We start from the raw sequence: 17,741 nt of genomic DNA, 5'->3' as shown, positions 1-17,741 counted from the left end.
AGGTAAATGGGCTTGCCCGGGCATCATGTTTGGGCTAGATACGCCCCTGGTTATATCAATCTGAAAAGTGAAGTATCCATTACACTTCATTGTTGGCTATGTTCAACCCATTACACAACAGTACAAATCAAGAACTGTTCAAAAAGCACCTCTGCAATAAAAATAGCCACTATGAAAAATACGGACAATTTCTGTTACAAAGGGAAGCCATCACATGCTCTGTAAAATTGACACTTTTGCTGTCAGCAAAGATGAATGGGACAGAAAGGAAGACACTGGTGAGTCCATGAAGAATGCATTGTACTTATTGCAGTATGCGAAAAAGCAGCTCATGGGCTGAAGCAACATTGAACAGTGAAACATTCAAGCCTATAGCCTTAGCTGTCATCGAGTTATGCTTGTCTGAAAGCATCAGTCAGTCAGGCAGGCAAGCAGTCAGTAGAAAATCCTGTTAAATACATATATATATATATATTAATTCTGTAGCAACTTTTTGAAAGCATTTCAGGTCAATCTGAAAGCTTGTTTGGGCTTGCTGTAGTTTTTGGGTAATGTTATTTTGTGGGCTACGCCTACCCTGTTGTGGTCCCTACTATACAGTACTGTCATACTGTATGATGTTATTATTTGTTTATGGATATACAAACACAGGATAAACCATGCAAAAATAAGTTTAGGCACTAGTTACTTACACAGCATCAACATAAGCATGATGGCTTATCAAGAACTGCACAACCTCCAAATTACCGGATTCTGCAGCATAATGAAGTGGCACAAAACCATTACTATCCTTCAAGTTTGGATTTGCTCCTCTATTCAACAACTCAATGCAATTTCTAGGAAAAGAATACATTAATCAAACTTCCTGTGCTACACATATCACTCACTCAGTAAATCCACTTTTACAAGCTCTGTGGAGAGCAGATTGTCCAGTCCAATTCCCATAATCAATAAGTGTGCTTGTAGGAAATTCTTGACTATCCAAAACTGCCTATAAACAGATACATATGAAATTATGAAGCAATAACAATGCACACTTATGCAACCCACTGCGTGAAACCCAACAGGTTGGCATAAGTAATTGCATATAAAAATCTGTGCAACAAAACTAATTATGCACACATTCTAATCACTTCAGTAAACAGTGAAACAATACCCGAATTGATATCAAAACTCATGATAGTGCATCTTGTGGCCCAACAGACCATCGAAATAAAATATATAAAACCAAAACATGAGTAATGATTGCACAGTTGAATTCATAAAAAATACAGTACAAAAGCTATTAGTTGTCACACATATCTAACAGGCAAACCACTTAAAAGAATGAGCTGGAAAATTATGCAGTAGAAGAATTCCATTAAACTCTACTGAATTATAATGTGAAAATTGACTTCAGTACATGTAGTAATAGATATGCTTATAATACAGTCACCCTATTAGAGCACTCAGCTAATGCATGTACAGGTACAGGTAATATAGGTTGCTCAATTAGGATATTCAGCTACATATCAAGTCACCCTGTAAACAGTTCAGCTACAATTATAAACAAGTTACACCTTTTAGAAAGTTCAACTACAAACAAACAAATAATCCTGTAGAAAATTTGGCTACAAATAAGTGACCATACAGTCACCCAGTAGAGTGCTAATCTTCATGATAATTATGTGTGATCATTGAAAATGATTGGTACTAGCATCATTAATTGCAGTCACTAAACTGACATTTTTGATTTCACAACTTTTAAAATCTGTCCTTTTATTTGGGGGGGGGGGGAGGGGAAAGAAGCGATTCTATATTTAGAGCTTGGAATCTATTATACATATTTATAGTATTATACAGTATTTGAAATAAAACCATTTCACCCTCCACCCAACTTCATGCATTACATATATGCACCAGCATAATATGTACTGTTGCTCACACATTATGTGTTTGTCTGTAAGGTTTGTACTTAAATACTCATCCCCATGATTTATGTACAAGTATAACTTGATTGTATGAATTGCATTTTTATATGTATTCATTATACATACACAAGCACAGAGTGCTAATTATTTGTGCATGGCAAAACTTGTACAATTCTTTGATACACTGGTGTCATTCTATACAATCATCATGCTACATAAATATGTTACTATACACATACATTGCTGTAAATCAGATACGACTTATTAGAAGACCTATTTCTTCACAATTAACTGTTTAATTCAGGTATGTTTGTAATAGTTGTATCATGGGCCCAAGTGATTTGCTTGATATGTACACCCAAGCTCAAGGGTCGCAGGCCTGAGGGCATGGGTGTACATATCTGGCAAATAATGAGGAAACTTTGTACAACTAATAATTATGTACAATGCCAATTACAGGCCAATAGCCTGCAGTGGGTAACTAATCACCCAAATTAATATGGCCTATTATGAGACTTATCACTGAATTTATTATATAGATCAAGTTGTAAATTAAATTATGAGTCAGCAGCAACTAATGGTGTGGCTACGTTTGTTGGCATGAACGGTCAAGTCCTAAGGTATCACAACTTTATAAGTATTTTAAAGCTGCTGCATCATTTACATACTGTTTTTACAACATTAAAAACATCTAGACAGGTAAACTTCACTGAAGGGTGGTCATCTCGCGCTATTAGAAAAGTGGGCTTGATTTTTTTTATAAAAAGAAACTGGCAGTACAGCTCCCACATCAAGGCCATGGTGCATTTAAAATATACCATAGCCTACATAATGTTTACTTACCGTGCAATCTTATTATGCCCTATGTGCCCAATGACATCCTTTTAGTTGCCCTTGCCTCCAAAAGTACAGTAATGTGTGTGGATACAGTTTTTGCATGAGTGTTGTGCCTTTACACACATAATATAGCTTTAATATCATGTGGTTAGAATTAGAGTAAAAGAGCATGGTGAAGTGGAATGGTTGTATGTATAACTAGGAATATCAGTCATGCAGTGTTTTCGTATGCTTGCACATTATATGAAATCCATGGTAAGCTATGATCTGCTCTAGGGTTTGCCCTGTTTGAATCTACCAGGGACCTGTTGACCAAGGTGTTGTTGCCATACCTGTAAGCATGTTAGTTGACAATAAGACTGTTTTTTCCAGAAACAGTCTCAGTTGAGGTTTTTATGGACCATTTTGCCTTTTAGGCTGATACAAAAATAATATTATTACTCGTAATGTATAACATAATTCAATGTGTATGCATATCTGTAATAACATAATAAACTGCTTAATTTTTAAACCCTGATAACATAGTTAGTTTTGTTATGTTTCTATTGAACATTTGCACTATACAGTACTGGATACTCATTTAGCCACTGACCTTCAGTACATTTGAATTGTCACTGGACACCATTAGGTGGACAATGTTGTTTCCTTTTCCATCAGTACGTGTCAACTTGGCACCTTCCTTGATAAGGACACCCATTGCTTCACTACTACCTTTAGCAGCAGCTATTAATAGTGGTGTATTAAGTTCAGCATCTTCGACTTCTAATTTGCTATGTTTTTTGCTAGCCACATCTTCAGTTTCTGGTCCTTTACACCTAAGGATACAAGACAACATTTTCTTCTGCAGTATTTTACTGTTGTGAATTTGCTTAATAAAGCATTGGCAAATTACACAGCATGGTAATCCTCATAAAAAGCTTTGTAGCATTCTCACAGGTCGCTATTATAACTATATAGTTTGATAGCCAACCTTACTTTATGATGTTAAAATGAAATTGACATAACAAAATGCTAGTATGAAGATGTCACATTTGTGCCTAAAATATGTAAATATGTACAGAGGAGTATGTACAGAGGAGGCACTTTTTTGGTAAGAATAATTTCCTGGTAAGCATACTCATTGCATTGTGCTGCAAATGCAAACTATCCTACTGAGTATAATTATGTAAATGGTTTGTAGAAAAATGATCCAAATCACACATTAGAATTTTGAGATAAGGTTAGACTTCAAAGTGGAGGTATACCATAATTGAAGTCCTAGACACAAGATTACAGGGCTGTGCTGTGGCTGATATGCAGAAAAATCAACGCAGAAAACATCTGGCCAACTTTATCAGGCCATCCACTAGTACACCACTGATTATTGCCAAGCCAGTTCCTTTACAAGGGCAGAAACCACCTGAAACATGCCACACCACCCAGAAGAGATGCCTCTTAAAATCACTGTTGAGTAATACTGAGGCACAAAACCAATAGTATGATAGTGTAGCTATCAACTGGTAGTGCTAATTAGTTTGATTTTGCCTGATGTGCGCTTTGGATCAATTTTGTAAAATCTGGTCACATAGTAGCTGTCCCAAAGTGCATTAAATTATGGGAAATCATCACTGGAGTTGTTCAATTCAAGTAAGGTTTACTGTAAGATCAGTGAGGATGGAAGGATTTCAATTTATCAACTCTTTACTTAACTATAGCAAACTTTATATAGTTAAGCATTGCCATGCATGTGTATGGGAAACACAACACAGAGATGTATAGAGAGGTTAATACAGAACAAAGTGAATCAATTGCTTAGTTAAGTCATGAGACATCTTCCAAATGCTGTATTTTTCATATACACAAGTAGATAGTGTTTTTACTATACACAAATTTACAAAGTGTATTATATACAAGTTAGGATGAATCATGTCAACAATATACGTTTTAAACTAATCAATATAATGAACGTGGACATTGTCATAGACAGGCACATGGACAATAGGGAATGTAAATAAATATGTGACTGAGCCTGCGAAAATAGGGCATGTGGGCACATGATTTTTGCCTACCTTTTCAGACTTTCATCACTCATACCTTTTTATACCATTACGCTATGGCAATGCAATTTGCAGCTTACATTAAGCATTTAATTGGCGTTATGGTGCAAGTTACAGAATGGCAATATTTTCTTCCAGGACTGAGATATGACCTGTTATGTGATGGGGTGTAGTTTGTGCCCACATGCCCTGTTTTCGCAGGCCAGGTCACATATATTCAACTCACTTTTCAATCAAAAAACTTAAAACCTCTTTTTGGTTTTTTCTTGCAGCATAATGAAGTGGAGTCAAAGAATCTGCATCTTTAGCTTCAAGGAGGTACTGAGCATGGTGTGCCTTACAGTGATCGTATATCATCTTCATGATTTCAAAACTGTTAGTTGTGGCAGCCAAATGAAATGCATTAGCTTTGAAAGAGTTTGTGTCTTCTATGTGAGCCCCATTCTCCAATAGGAATTCGACTATTTTGTCATCACCAGATTTGACAGCCAGCAGAAACATTGTATTCCCATCTCTTTCTTTGTCATGCAACAGCTTCTCTTTGAGTTCAGAAATTCTTCTGTCAGTTTGAATCATCTTTACTACTTCTAGGCTTTGACTAACCACAGCAACATGGAAAGGATGCATTCCATGCTTATTTTGTGTCTGTATCTCTGCACCTTCAGAGATGAGAGAAGCAACGACGCTGGTATTCCCCCCAGCACAGGCTGCATGCAATGGTGCATTGTTGTGATGGTCTTTCTGGTTTATCCCAATACCTTTAATTCCCAGAAGTATGTTAACCATAGCAGCATTTCCTCTTCTACAAGCAGCATGCAAGGCAGTAATTCCAGCAAGACTGGCTTTATTGATTTCCTCTAGTACTTTGGAGTATTTAAGCAAAGCATGAAAAGTAGTCTTGCTATTCTCTATCAGTGATGGTACTAGTTGTTGATTGCCATGACTACTCTCTTCCACAATTTCATCAGAAAATCTGAATACAGCCAGCACCAAAGGAGTATTTCCAGCTTGATCATTAGTGTGACAGTTGACATCTAAGTGTAATATTTATATGTAACTACACCAACAAAAATTTATAAATTTCATTACTAAAACATAGGTGTGCAAATATTTAGTGTACTGTAAAACTACTGTATATTGTGGTATATTAGATGAGAATGAGGTGACCTAATTGAGAAGTTGTACACAAATTATTATAGCAAAGGTACACAACAAGGCTGTCAAATGAAGTTAAACCAGTCAATACATTAATTTCAGCAATCGAATGACTTACAGTACCTGGAGTACAGTACTTTTGGTAAAAGCACTACATACTATTAATTTTTATAGAAAGAAACCGGATCTGGATGTGGTACCCTTTCCCCATAATTGTAGTAGTGGACGCTTGCTAACAATGAGTACTGTGGACCTTTGAATAAAATTGTGTCTAGTCCTAAAACTGGGCACGTGGGCATACATGAGAATTTACCTATGTACAGTTAGGCCTGTGTGAAACATGCCAGCAGAATAAACAGCATTATAGGCTGAAGCCAGCATAATGCTAGAATATTGGGTAGATATTTCAAACAATAGAGCTTATACGATATTCCCTAATAGAGCAGTCAGTGGAAACTGCAATAGAGCACAGTCAGCACACTCAAAATGCATTGCATGGAGCTCCTTAGATTGATACTTTGTAGAGCATTTACTGATTAAAATGTCCCAAGATAATTGTATGAAATGTTGTTAACCTAGGAGCATAATGCAAGCATAATGAGAACACTGAAGAATACAATAGGTAAAAAATTTAGTAAATTCCTGAAAGCATTTTGGGAAAAATATTGAGCATAATTATTTGAGTACAGTAATTTTGTAATTTTCAAGACTCATGACTTTTATACCATCACTCTATGGATATGTCATTACACTGTGTATGAAAGTTACAGTATTCTATTCTGGTACTGCTTATTACAGCGTATATGATGGAATTAATGTCCTAATACCCAGTTTTTGTGCTGGTCCAGTTAATATTAATGATGGATCATCATCTAACCTGCTCCAGCTTCATGAAGCACATCAAGCAACTTCACATTGTTTGTGATGACTGCATTGTGTACAGCATTGTAGTGTGGGTCATAATCATCAACTTGATCAATCGGAGCTATATCTTTCAGGTTTTGGTCATTGATCCGATGCAAAGGTATCAAATGCTGCATGCCATGGCCACCTTTAACACGTACTTTATCTAGGTATGTTATCCACTGCTTTACAGTGTCCTCATCATTCTCCCTGACAGACTGTATAAATATCAACACAAGTTAACAAGGGTACAGTGTGTGGGCATACACAGTATTATTTTGTAAATGGATTTCGCACATACAATTCTATAAACTTTGAGAATCACAATTTAGTGTTTAACGGATGTATAAACCTGAGATTTTGCCTATCCATTATGCTATGTTGTTTCTTACTACTCCCATACATGTAATTTCAAGCCAATGCATGGCTTTTTTTTCCAATCTGATGTTATGAATCACATTAAAATTGATAAATTGGATATGTGTGGAACACACCTTTATGTAAATCCAATCACATTTTTTTTAAATTCTTAATGTTCTTTGTTTAGCAAGATAAAGGTATAGTACCTTTTCCGCACATTTTATATCAGCAAACAAAATGATGTAGCACTTGACTACATATACTGTTTAACTTGCTTTTAGTATCACAATACAGCCAGATACTGTAGCTATTGTACGTGCATGTAAAAGTTCAGGCAATTATATACCATGATAAAAATATATATATGTTCAAAAAATGGGTCAAATTTTGTGCATAAAAAGCACATTTTTGCAAATCCGGTCTCTATAAATATTGGTGACTGCTCTATTAGAACATCTTAATCTCCAATGATGATTTTTTTGTAAATTTTTGCAGGAAGCACACCATGGCTTGATAATCATGGTGGATTTGTGTGTTAATGCCATATTTTCTTCAACTTTCTCAAGTAGTACAAGTGCTTAATCTTTTGTCAGCATTTTGCTCCTTGTTTTTGTCTTTCTAATATTAGTCTTGCCTGACTACTCACTGTATTAGACAGAAGAAATATTATCAATAGCAGCATTCTGTGACCAATTATTGTAATAACCAATAATTATACTGTAACAAAACAAGTGCACAAAAATTTAGGAATTTTCAACTAGAGTAGGGACTATAGCACATTGCTGAAACAAGCTGGAGTAGTGCGCACAATATTAAATCACAGTAAAACAATAAGAAGTGTTATCTCCCTATTGTGCGTTTCCACTATGGTATCTTGAGCACAGTAGGGATATAACATTTCTTATTGTTGTACTGTGATTTAATATCGTCTACCACTCCAGCTTGTTTCAGTACTACGTTATGGTCCCTACTCCAGTTGAAATTTCCAAATTTTTATGTGTACTTGTTTGTTAACTTTTTTTTGTAAAATAGAATTATTATGACTGATGAACCTACTCATACCGCATCAAAAGAAAGAAAGGCACTGCGCGCCCCAACTATCAATTATTGTCTGAAAAGTGAAGTCCCCATTACACTTCGTTGTCAGCTTTGTTTAACCTGTTACATAGCATTACGAATCAAGAACTGCAATCAAAATAGCTAAAATAAAAGTACAGACAATTTCCATTATGAAGGGAAGCCATCACATGCTGCCACCAAATCAACATGTTTTGCTGACAGCAAAGATGAATGCAACACAAAGGAGAACACTGGTAAGTGCATTGTGCATACTGCGGTATGCCAAAAGGCACCTCTAGGGCCAAAGCAACACCAAACAGCAAAAAATCAAGCCTGTAGTCTTAGCCATTATTGAGTAACACTTGTCTAGATTTGAAAGTATCAGTCAGTTACTCAGTTACTTAGTCAGTAGAAATTCTGTTAACAGATTTTTTTTTAAATTAATTCTGTAGCAACTTGTTGAAAGCAATTTGGGTCAATCTGAAGGCTTTTTGGGCTTAGTTTCACCTAACCAATACTGCCTCATTGTCGTATGGGAAAAAAATGAGGCTGCTTTTTGGGTGATACTTTCTCATGGGTCACGCCTACTCCTGTGTGGTCCCTACTGTACAGTACAATCATGCTGTATGATAAATTGGCTAAAATTAGTACAATTAAAGTAATTCAGCTTATCAAGCATAGGAATATTATTTTCCACCTGCCTTGTTTTCACTGACCTGTTCACATTTTTGCACCTGCTAACATCACTAGTACTATAAAATTATAACAGTGTTATGGCATAGCTATAAAATTGTGCATTTTGATGAAATCATAATTAATTTGGAACAGTGATGATTGCAGCCCTAACTTGCTACATACCACAATTGGGAATAAATAAATTAATGGAGACACTGTTTTATACAAGTAGTTATAAGGGGAAAATTTATAAATTTCAAGTTTGATTATGGATCATAAAAAAATAGGGAAACATGGGTGGTCGGTCACCTACACCTGCCGATACACTACAGTATATACAACAGTTAACATTTTATCCCTAATTCACTCTACCATGATTGAATTAGAGATTAGAGTATATCTCCAGGTGTAGGCGACCTCCCTTGTTTTCCTACTTTTTCTATGACCCCTGATCAAATTAAAATTCCTAAACTTGTTCATTTATTTTGCAACATTATTATGACTGGAAATACCATGCATACTGCTTCAAAGAAAACGATGGTGCCAGAGTTAACGTTTTTGTCTGAACACGCACCTCAGTTATCATTTACTGACTCAAAAGTAGTGGCCACTACACTTTGTTTTCACCGTTGCACAGAGTTAAAAACAAATACATTATCAGAAGCACCTCTGTAATCAATCTAGTTATCACAGAAAATACTGCTGACTCTTGTTTACAAACGTAGGACACGAAGGAGGACAAAGGTAAGTCCATGATGCATACATTGCATGTACTGCAGTATGCCAAAAGGCACATCTCAGGACAAAACGACATCGAACAGTGAAACAATGAAGCCCATATCCTTAGCTACAATCATTTGGAAGCATTTAGAGTTGTACTGGAGGTATTTTTGGCTTGGTTATACCTAACCAATACTGCCAAGGCACCAGGATGGTATTGTGAAGCTGGTTTTGGGTGATTGTAGGGCCAGAAAATGCAAACCTCCATAATCCCTAATATACAGTACTACCTTACTTTATGATAATGTCCCTGCTCACCTTAGTTAACTGTGTCTCTGGTTTTTTTGGTTTCTCACTACTTTGTCCACTAGATTCACTGCTTTTCATAGGCAAACTGTTCAATTCTATGCCTGTGTTTTGAGAATGTTTGTCCTCATCTTTAGCTGGACCAGTGAGAGATAAGGCTGCACTATTTTCATGTATATCCTTTTGAGATCTTTCAGTGTCATTTGTATTAGTTACGACAGCTGGATTCTGAAAAGAAAGGATATCAAGATAGCTTTGTGGCTTCTTGGATGATGGATCTTCATCTTGATCTGAAGAAGGCTTGCTTGATGACATGATATTTCCTAATGTTTCATAAGTACAATGCTAATAGACATGTGGTACAGGCTATATTATTATATGTGTCTACACAAAACAAAAACAGTCTATCTATTGCACAGACACAGTTAGAACCATAATGACAACATTAATTTAATATATCTTTTATTTACAAATAACATAAAAATTAATACTTTAATATATAATTCACTGTATTGTAATTCTTATGTTTAAACCATACAAAAATGTGTAGACTTCAAAACCTGGATAAAAAGTGTTGTGGAATTAAAGGTGGTGGCCAAGAAATTGCTAAATGGGAAATGATAACTTTTTATTATAGAGTAGATTTTGACTATAACTTTCATTTATGAATTAAATATTAATTGACTTGAATAGCTGACAACAATAGTTCAGTGGTAAAGACAATCCACCCCGGCCCTCTTATTTTGCAACACATTGGATTTCCCTTGTAATTCAGTAGCTGTCACAGCAATTTCTTTAATAACAAAAGGTTTGAGCTATGATAGTTGACCTATAATTTATAAAAATCAATTTCAAGTTATTACCATACTGGCTACCTGCTATATTAGTGAGTTAGCATGGCTAAGCATGCCTGCGTTTAAGCATGCCTGCGTTTAAGCATGCCTGTGTGGCCTCCGGCTTCCAATTTCCAATTTGTTTTCTCTGTTCATGTTGCATGCTAGCAATTGTTCACAAATCTCCACTATGAGAGTGCTTGTGGTATACTAATGCTAGTGAATAATTTACAAGGTAATTCTTAACTTATGGCATGCTTAGATAGTTAGCATAAAGCTTTAAGTGCAGTGTACATCTAGTGAAAATATATAGTACAAGCAGTATCATGGAAATCTCCAATCACTCAAAAACTTTAAAATGCAGTCTATAAAGTACTGTGAGTAACTGTATGTGAGGTACTTTTAGTCAATTTCTTGAGAAACTGAGGTACTGTACTTTTAGTCAATAAGGAAATCCCTAAGACATACATAGTTAATTAAATGATGAAGCCACGTAATATTGCTTTACTCAGAATTAACCTTTTCCTTGTTTATCTTTCTTGTCCAAAGAGAAAAGAATTTAGTTGTTTATTGAGTGATACTGTTATACTTGTATATCTGTATACTAAGACTGATCATTTTTAAGCAACATTAATCAATAGAAGTACAAGCAATAAAGATATTAGGATTACATTACTACTCATACATCACCTAAAAGTGTAAATTTAATTCCTTCTCTGTAGCCCATATACGTAATTAGCAGCATAGCTAACACAAAGTTTAAACAAGTGGTCATCTCTCTTGTTACAGCTCTTTTATTGCCATTGTCCCTACCCTCTTGCAAAATTCTCAATTAACAAACGAGTTAATTCTGTGCTATTGTCTTGTACAACATGTACCAATTGTCAAGCAATAATAAATGGCAGTGCACCACATAACCATACCTAGTTAAGTATTAAAACATATTCAATAGCAAGTGGTATAATAACTACAGTAGTTAAACATTATAAGTTATTAATAACCTTTAAACTGTTTTTTTTTCTTGCTATGGGGCATGTGATTAGATAGCACATAATCAAAGGAGCAAGCCTAAACTATCATCTCCTACATAATTCATATCACAGAGGAATGTGTAGTATGCACTTAATGCATAGGTGATACATTCAGGTTTACTATTGTCTAGCATTGGTTTAGCATATATTATCCACCTCAAAACACCTTCGCTGTAAAAAAAGGCGCATCCAAGAAACTACAAGTACCTGTAATCCAATGTACTTAAAAACAGCTCAGTTGTAAGGAAAGATTTCATAAAAGTAAAAATAACTGGTAACTTAAAGAGCTGATATCTGGAGCGGCCAAGAATCAATCTTACTCATACTAAATTTTTTAATCCATGCAAGATTACCATGCATTGGTTGTAAAAAAAGTACACCCATGAAAGTAATGGGCAATTGAAATAGCTGATATCTGAAGCGGCCAAGAATGAATGCTGATATACAACTAATTGGAATTAACAAAAAGTTTAACATTGAACCTTTATCTTTCAGCTGTGTTCTACATTCACTCTTGCTGCATCATAAATTGATTTCTTTAACTCTAATTGGCTGGTAATTTGGCCGCCTTTTTAATATTCAGTGTATAGAGCAAAAAAAAAAGGCGGCCAAATTACCAGCTAATTAGAGTTAAAAGAAATCAATTTATGATGCAGCAAGAGTGAATGTAGAACACAGCTGAAAGATAAAGGTTCAATGTTAAACTTTTTGTTAATTCCAATTAGTTGTATATCAGCATTCATTCTTGGCCGCTTCAGATATCAGCTATTTCAATTGCCCATTACTTTCATGGGTGTACTTTTGCATTATTAAATTTGCTTCCATCCACCCTAGCTGTATCCCCACACTCCTTACTACTGGATTATAAGCGTTACAGCTTAATCCCATCTACTGCAAGTCTCCTGGCAACTATATCCTTATTGTGTACAGCATTTGGAATTTCCTTTCATCACCGTTCAGAGGAACCCATAAGGAAAGGATACTCATAATTTATATGCTGGACACTCCTTACTACTGGATTATAAGTGTTACAGCTTAATCCCATCTACTGTAAGTCCCCTATCAACTATATCCTTATTGTGTACAACACTTGAATTTCCTTTCATCACTGTTCAGAGGAACCTATAAGTAAAGGATGCTCATAATTTATATACTGGTGTCAAAAGTCTCAAAATGACCTTGTACTAGGGTTTAGAAATGCAAAAATCAAGTCAGCATAAGGTGTGTTGCTGTTATAGTACTGACTAACTGATGGCTTCAAGCAAGATAATGGCTCAGGCTATGAGTTTGATGTTTTCACTGCTTAGCATCTCTTCGTCCTGAGACATGCCATGCAACACCGTGTAACAGGCCGAAAATAGGTGATAGCGAAGTGCAATGACCACTCAGTCACTTTAGAGTCAGTAACAGATAGCTGGAGTTCACGTTCAGACGAAAACATTAACTCTGGCAACATTCTTTTTGTTGATGCGGTATTCATGGATTCACCAGTCATAATAATGTTACAACAAAGTAAACAAACAAGTATAAGGAAAAATTTGGAATTTTAAGTTGGATTAGGGATGATAGCAAAAAAAAGTAGTGGGTTGCCTACACCTGCAGATATACTACAGTAGTGAACATTTAATCCCTAATTCAGTCATGGGTATAGACTAAATTATGCACCTATCAACGTTAAGTTTCATTCCTCCCAATATGGGAAACGTTTAGCTTTAGGAAGGAATTTGAAGTTTAAAATTTGCCAGAGAGTGGGGAAGCACTGACATGCTCTGAATTTTGGTACGTGATAAAACCAAAGAGCTCTATGTCAAAGCCTTTCTTATTACCACATATTAGGGTTGGGCATATGTGGGGATTTGACCTCTCCAGGTTGGGGAATTTGACTTTCTACTAGGTAAAATCTCCACTATATCCCGACCCTCTCATACTGGGGGAGTGGGGCTTAACATTGATAAGTGCATCAGAAATTTATGTTCACTATTATCTGCAGGTATAGGTGACCTCCCTTGTTTCCCTACTTATTTTCAAATATCCCTTATCAAACTTTAAATTCCTAATTTTTAAATCATTGTTTAGTATAGGCAAGAACTCTTGGTATAGGGGTAGCTACATGTTTTCATACAATAAAGCCTCAGCCATTCTATCATTTGTTGTGGTGTTAAAGTTCACTAACGATGAGTTATACATTTACAGACAGACAAGTGTAAGGAGAAATAGGAATTTTGCAAGCAAGTAGTCTGGCAATAAAAAGTGCTTTAACAAGGGAGATCACCACTTGAAATGCTAGTTTATTCCCTACAGCAACGTACTTTATTGCTAATTATATGGGCTACAAAGAAGGAATTAAATTTGCACTTTAGCACATTATAGGTGATGTATGAGTAGTAATGCAATTATGATGGCTTCTTGCTTATACTTGTATTGATTAGTGTTGTCCAAAAAGGATCAGTCTTAGATACAAATTACAGACATACAATTATAATGGTATCTCTCAATAAGCAAACAGATCCTCCTAAAAGTACTTTTGTCTTTGGACAAGAAAGATAGACAAGGAAAAGGTTAATTCTGAGTAAAACTATTTTATGTGGCTTCATCGTTAAATTATAATTGTCTCGGGGAATACTTTTTTTTTTGTCATGAAATGAAATTTCCTTCATGACTAAAAGTACCTGACTCTAACTCAAGAAATTCCTTATTGAATAAAAGTTATTTTAAATTCCTTATTACTTCACAGATACTAAAGAAATTCCTTATTGACTAAAAGTACCTCACGGTTATTCACAGTAGTCTCAGCTCACCTAGTAAGTATCTCAGTACAGTCACCTGCCAAGCAAAAATACTGATAATTTTACATAGTTATAATTTATAGAAATGGTATTTTTAGTGACTGGAGCTTTCCACTATACTGCTTGTATATCTACACTAAATATATACTACACTTACAGCTTTATACTAAATACGTATCTATATACGTGTGTCTTTTTTCATGATGACATTTGTAACACAAGTACATTACCATAGGTGGTAGTGGTGGGATGGTAGGCAGGCAATTGGTATATGAACAGAAAATGGCCAAGCAGGTCATATGCCGTCTCCAGCCTTATTTTGGGCTGCTCTCTAGACCACCTGTGCCACTGAAAATGAAGGAAATTTACATTGTAAACATCTGGGCAACTGTCCAAGGCTGTCCAAGCCTCTAGCCTTGTGTTTCAGGTGGCCGGAGGCATTTCAGTGTGACAGAGCATTCCCAGTGACTGGTATACATCTACTTGTGAATAGCAGCCAGAGTAAATCTGCAGTATGGCTGTTGTGCAAATGTGTAGTGTATTGTTGGTGTGGCTATCCATTCATGGTGAAAAGTGAAGTTCACTGGTGTGTACATAGATTTAAAAATTTGGCCACAAATGTTCTGGTCACTGGATAACATTGGGATAGGTATACCTATAATTATGGCAATCTGGATGTGATCTACAGCACAGTACATGATTGCGACGTCAGACATAATAGCACAGCAAAAAATGCAGCCCTGTACCAAACAAAATAACTAGTTTTTGGCTATGTTCTGGCCATTAAATGGCCTCACATGTAGAAAACAATATTATGCAAAGTCTGCATAGAATCAATTCCCTTACTTTAACTGTTGTGGTTGCAGTGCAAAAATTATTGGAAATTCCCTTACATGATAGTCAATACATAAAAGCTGTTAATATATACTTACTATTCATAAAATAGAAGCTTGTGTTGCAGACCAAAAGAAATGAGACACAAAGGAGGACAAAGATAATGTCTATGATACATGGGTTGTGGTACTAATGCAGTTGGCGAAAAGGCACAACTCAAGCCCAACTGCCAAAAGTAACATCTAACAGTGAAGAAATCAAGCCTGTTAGCCAATATTGTGCTACACTTGTTTGAAATTTGTAGTCAGACAACCAGTCAGTCAATACAAAATTCCACTAAATATAAAATTTTCATGGCAACTAATGTAACCAGAAATATTATAGGTCACACTAAAGGTATGCTTGCGCTTGACTATATACACCTAACTAATACTGTAAAGTTATTGTGAATGATATGTAATACCGACACACGTACTGACTGTTGATTAATTAGTTGTAAAGATACTAAAATAAATATATAATGTAAAAACAACCAAAACAGATCTAAATCACTATACATCATGCTGGTGAGACCTACGTATTTATATAAGTTTTAAACAAGTCAGTAGAAGCTGTCAACATTGCACTGTTTCCTCTGAGAGTCTATTCCATTGGCAAGTATTAACAACTCTTAGGGAAAAGAAATTGTGTCGCAGTGGACATGTAGCACATGGTTTAAATATAATTTTTTTTAAACAATGACCTCTAGTTACAGAAGACTACTGAGAGAGAAACAGTGGTGAGGTATCTGCTTTCAACAAATTGTGAACAACTTAATACTCCTCTAATAGCTACCAAAGGGATGATACGTTAACTGAGACTATCACTTAGTCTAGCTTAGTGGATAAAAACGAATAGGACCCCAAACAGTATTTCTGTACTCTACATGGACATTACGATTTGTTCAGTTGAAGTATATTATGTTAGCGTTTAAGTACTTCAATGACTTGTTGATAAGAGCTGGTGTTTGGTTGCTCTTAGCAGCTACTATACTATATACACGTTATCATGATCCATACTATACAGTTCTACCATGCTGTGTGATATGGCCAGTACAATCATATAATTGATGCATAACCCCAATGACACATACATGTAGCTATAATAATAATTGTACATCTTACCAGAAAATCCCCCTATGTAGCTAGCAGTGCTATAGTTGCAGCAGTTATCACTGTTGTATACAGTAGCCTTACACAGCTAGCTATTTGCTGAAATGGCAAATCAGTTGTTCACTGAATGAGATGATCTACAGTAGCTAGCTAGCAAAAACTATTTCAAAGCAACAAATATTTAATAAACTGGACAATCTGATCACTTGTCAGTTAGCTTTTTCCTCTTCTACTGATGAATTAAGATGACTAGGATAGCTGTAAAAAGAGATAACAAAGAGAAAGAACAGTTTTCGGACAATTTACTTTCTAGACTTACCCGCGGCCAAGTAGCTGAACCCCTTCGAGCTAAACGGTTTCCGGATGCTGAATGTAGGTGCTACAATCTTCGTGATAGGTGAAAATTTTCTGGAGAAGTTCACCAACCTATGGACTTGATAATGATGTCTATCAGGTTAGCCGGATGGTCAGCTATTGAAAATAAAACGGCAAAGCGGGCTCTGGCAGAAAACAAAACGGCAAGCCAATCGCAAAATTTGCCTCTGATAATCTGATCCTGCAATTAGGCTAGCTTCACCGTTAAGCTTTTGCAAGTCGCTAAAATGTAAGAAATAGTTGCGATACTATGGAAACTGAACCGGCAGGCCAAACTGGGTTTCACCACGCAGCTATACGAGTTGCTTAGCTTGCATGTGACGGATGACGAAAATCTCGAAACGGCTGACGCGTACTCTCTCAAAAACACAGTACGTATTATACTGGTCCAGTTGGAAGAGTGATCAGATGCTGTCTGAAGAGCAACTATATATACGTAGCCACAAACCCAAAGAAAGTGGTCACGTGATTTCAAATTATGAATTATGTTTCCATTGCCGTGTTGACTTAGACAAATAGTTTCCTTGTGTGTCTTCCAGAAACACAGTTTCCTTGTGTGTCTTTCCTCTATGACATTTACACAAAAAGTTACACATATGTTTCAACTCCATTTACCATTTTAGTCTTTGCAACATTCCCTTTGTATAGTTCCACAACAGACCATGATTAATGCTTATTGGTATTCATTTTTTGTTAATACTCCATTTATTGCAATTCTATACTACACGGCATATTGTCTCTCACCAAGGTGTAGTCCTTTCGAAAACCTT

General features: G+C 35.8%; 1 protein-coding gene across 1 annotated transcript in view; it reads right to left on the bottom strand.

Moving 5' to 3' along the window:
- LOC136247783 (transient receptor potential cation channel subfamily A member 1 homolog) overlaps nt 1-17,382 on the bottom strand; it is a 44,008-nt gene extending 26,626 nt beyond the window's left edge. Inside the window, exons 1-8 of the mRNA XM_066039608.1 lie at nt 16,916-17,382; nt 16,609-16,854; nt 9,974-10,284; nt 6,816-7,059; nt 5,010-5,817; nt 3,340-3,562; nt 888-991; nt 693-836 (exon numbers count right to left, since the gene is read on the bottom strand). Of these exons, the coding sequence (XP_065895680.1) occupies nt 693-836; nt 888-991; nt 3,340-3,562; nt 5,010-5,817; nt 6,816-7,059; nt 9,974-10,276 (1,826 nt within the window). The 5' untranslated portion in view covers nt 10,277-10,284; nt 16,609-16,854; nt 16,916-17,382. The remainder of the gene's footprint in view (nt 1-692; nt 837-887; nt 992-3,339; nt 3,563-5,009; nt 5,818-6,815; nt 7,060-9,973; nt 10,285-16,608; nt 16,855-16,915) is intronic.
- Between the last annotated feature and the right edge of the window lie 359 nt (nt 17,383-17,741).

The sequence above is a fragment of the Dysidea avara genome, chromosome 2, assembly GCF_963678975.1.
Source record: "Dysidea avara chromosome 2, odDysAvar1.4, whole genome shotgun sequence".
NCBI classification, from domain to species: domain Eukaryota; kingdom Metazoa; phylum Porifera; class Demospongiae; order Dictyoceratida; family Dysideidae; genus Dysidea; species Dysidea avara.
This window is presented reverse-complemented; position numbering and strand designations above follow the sequence as displayed.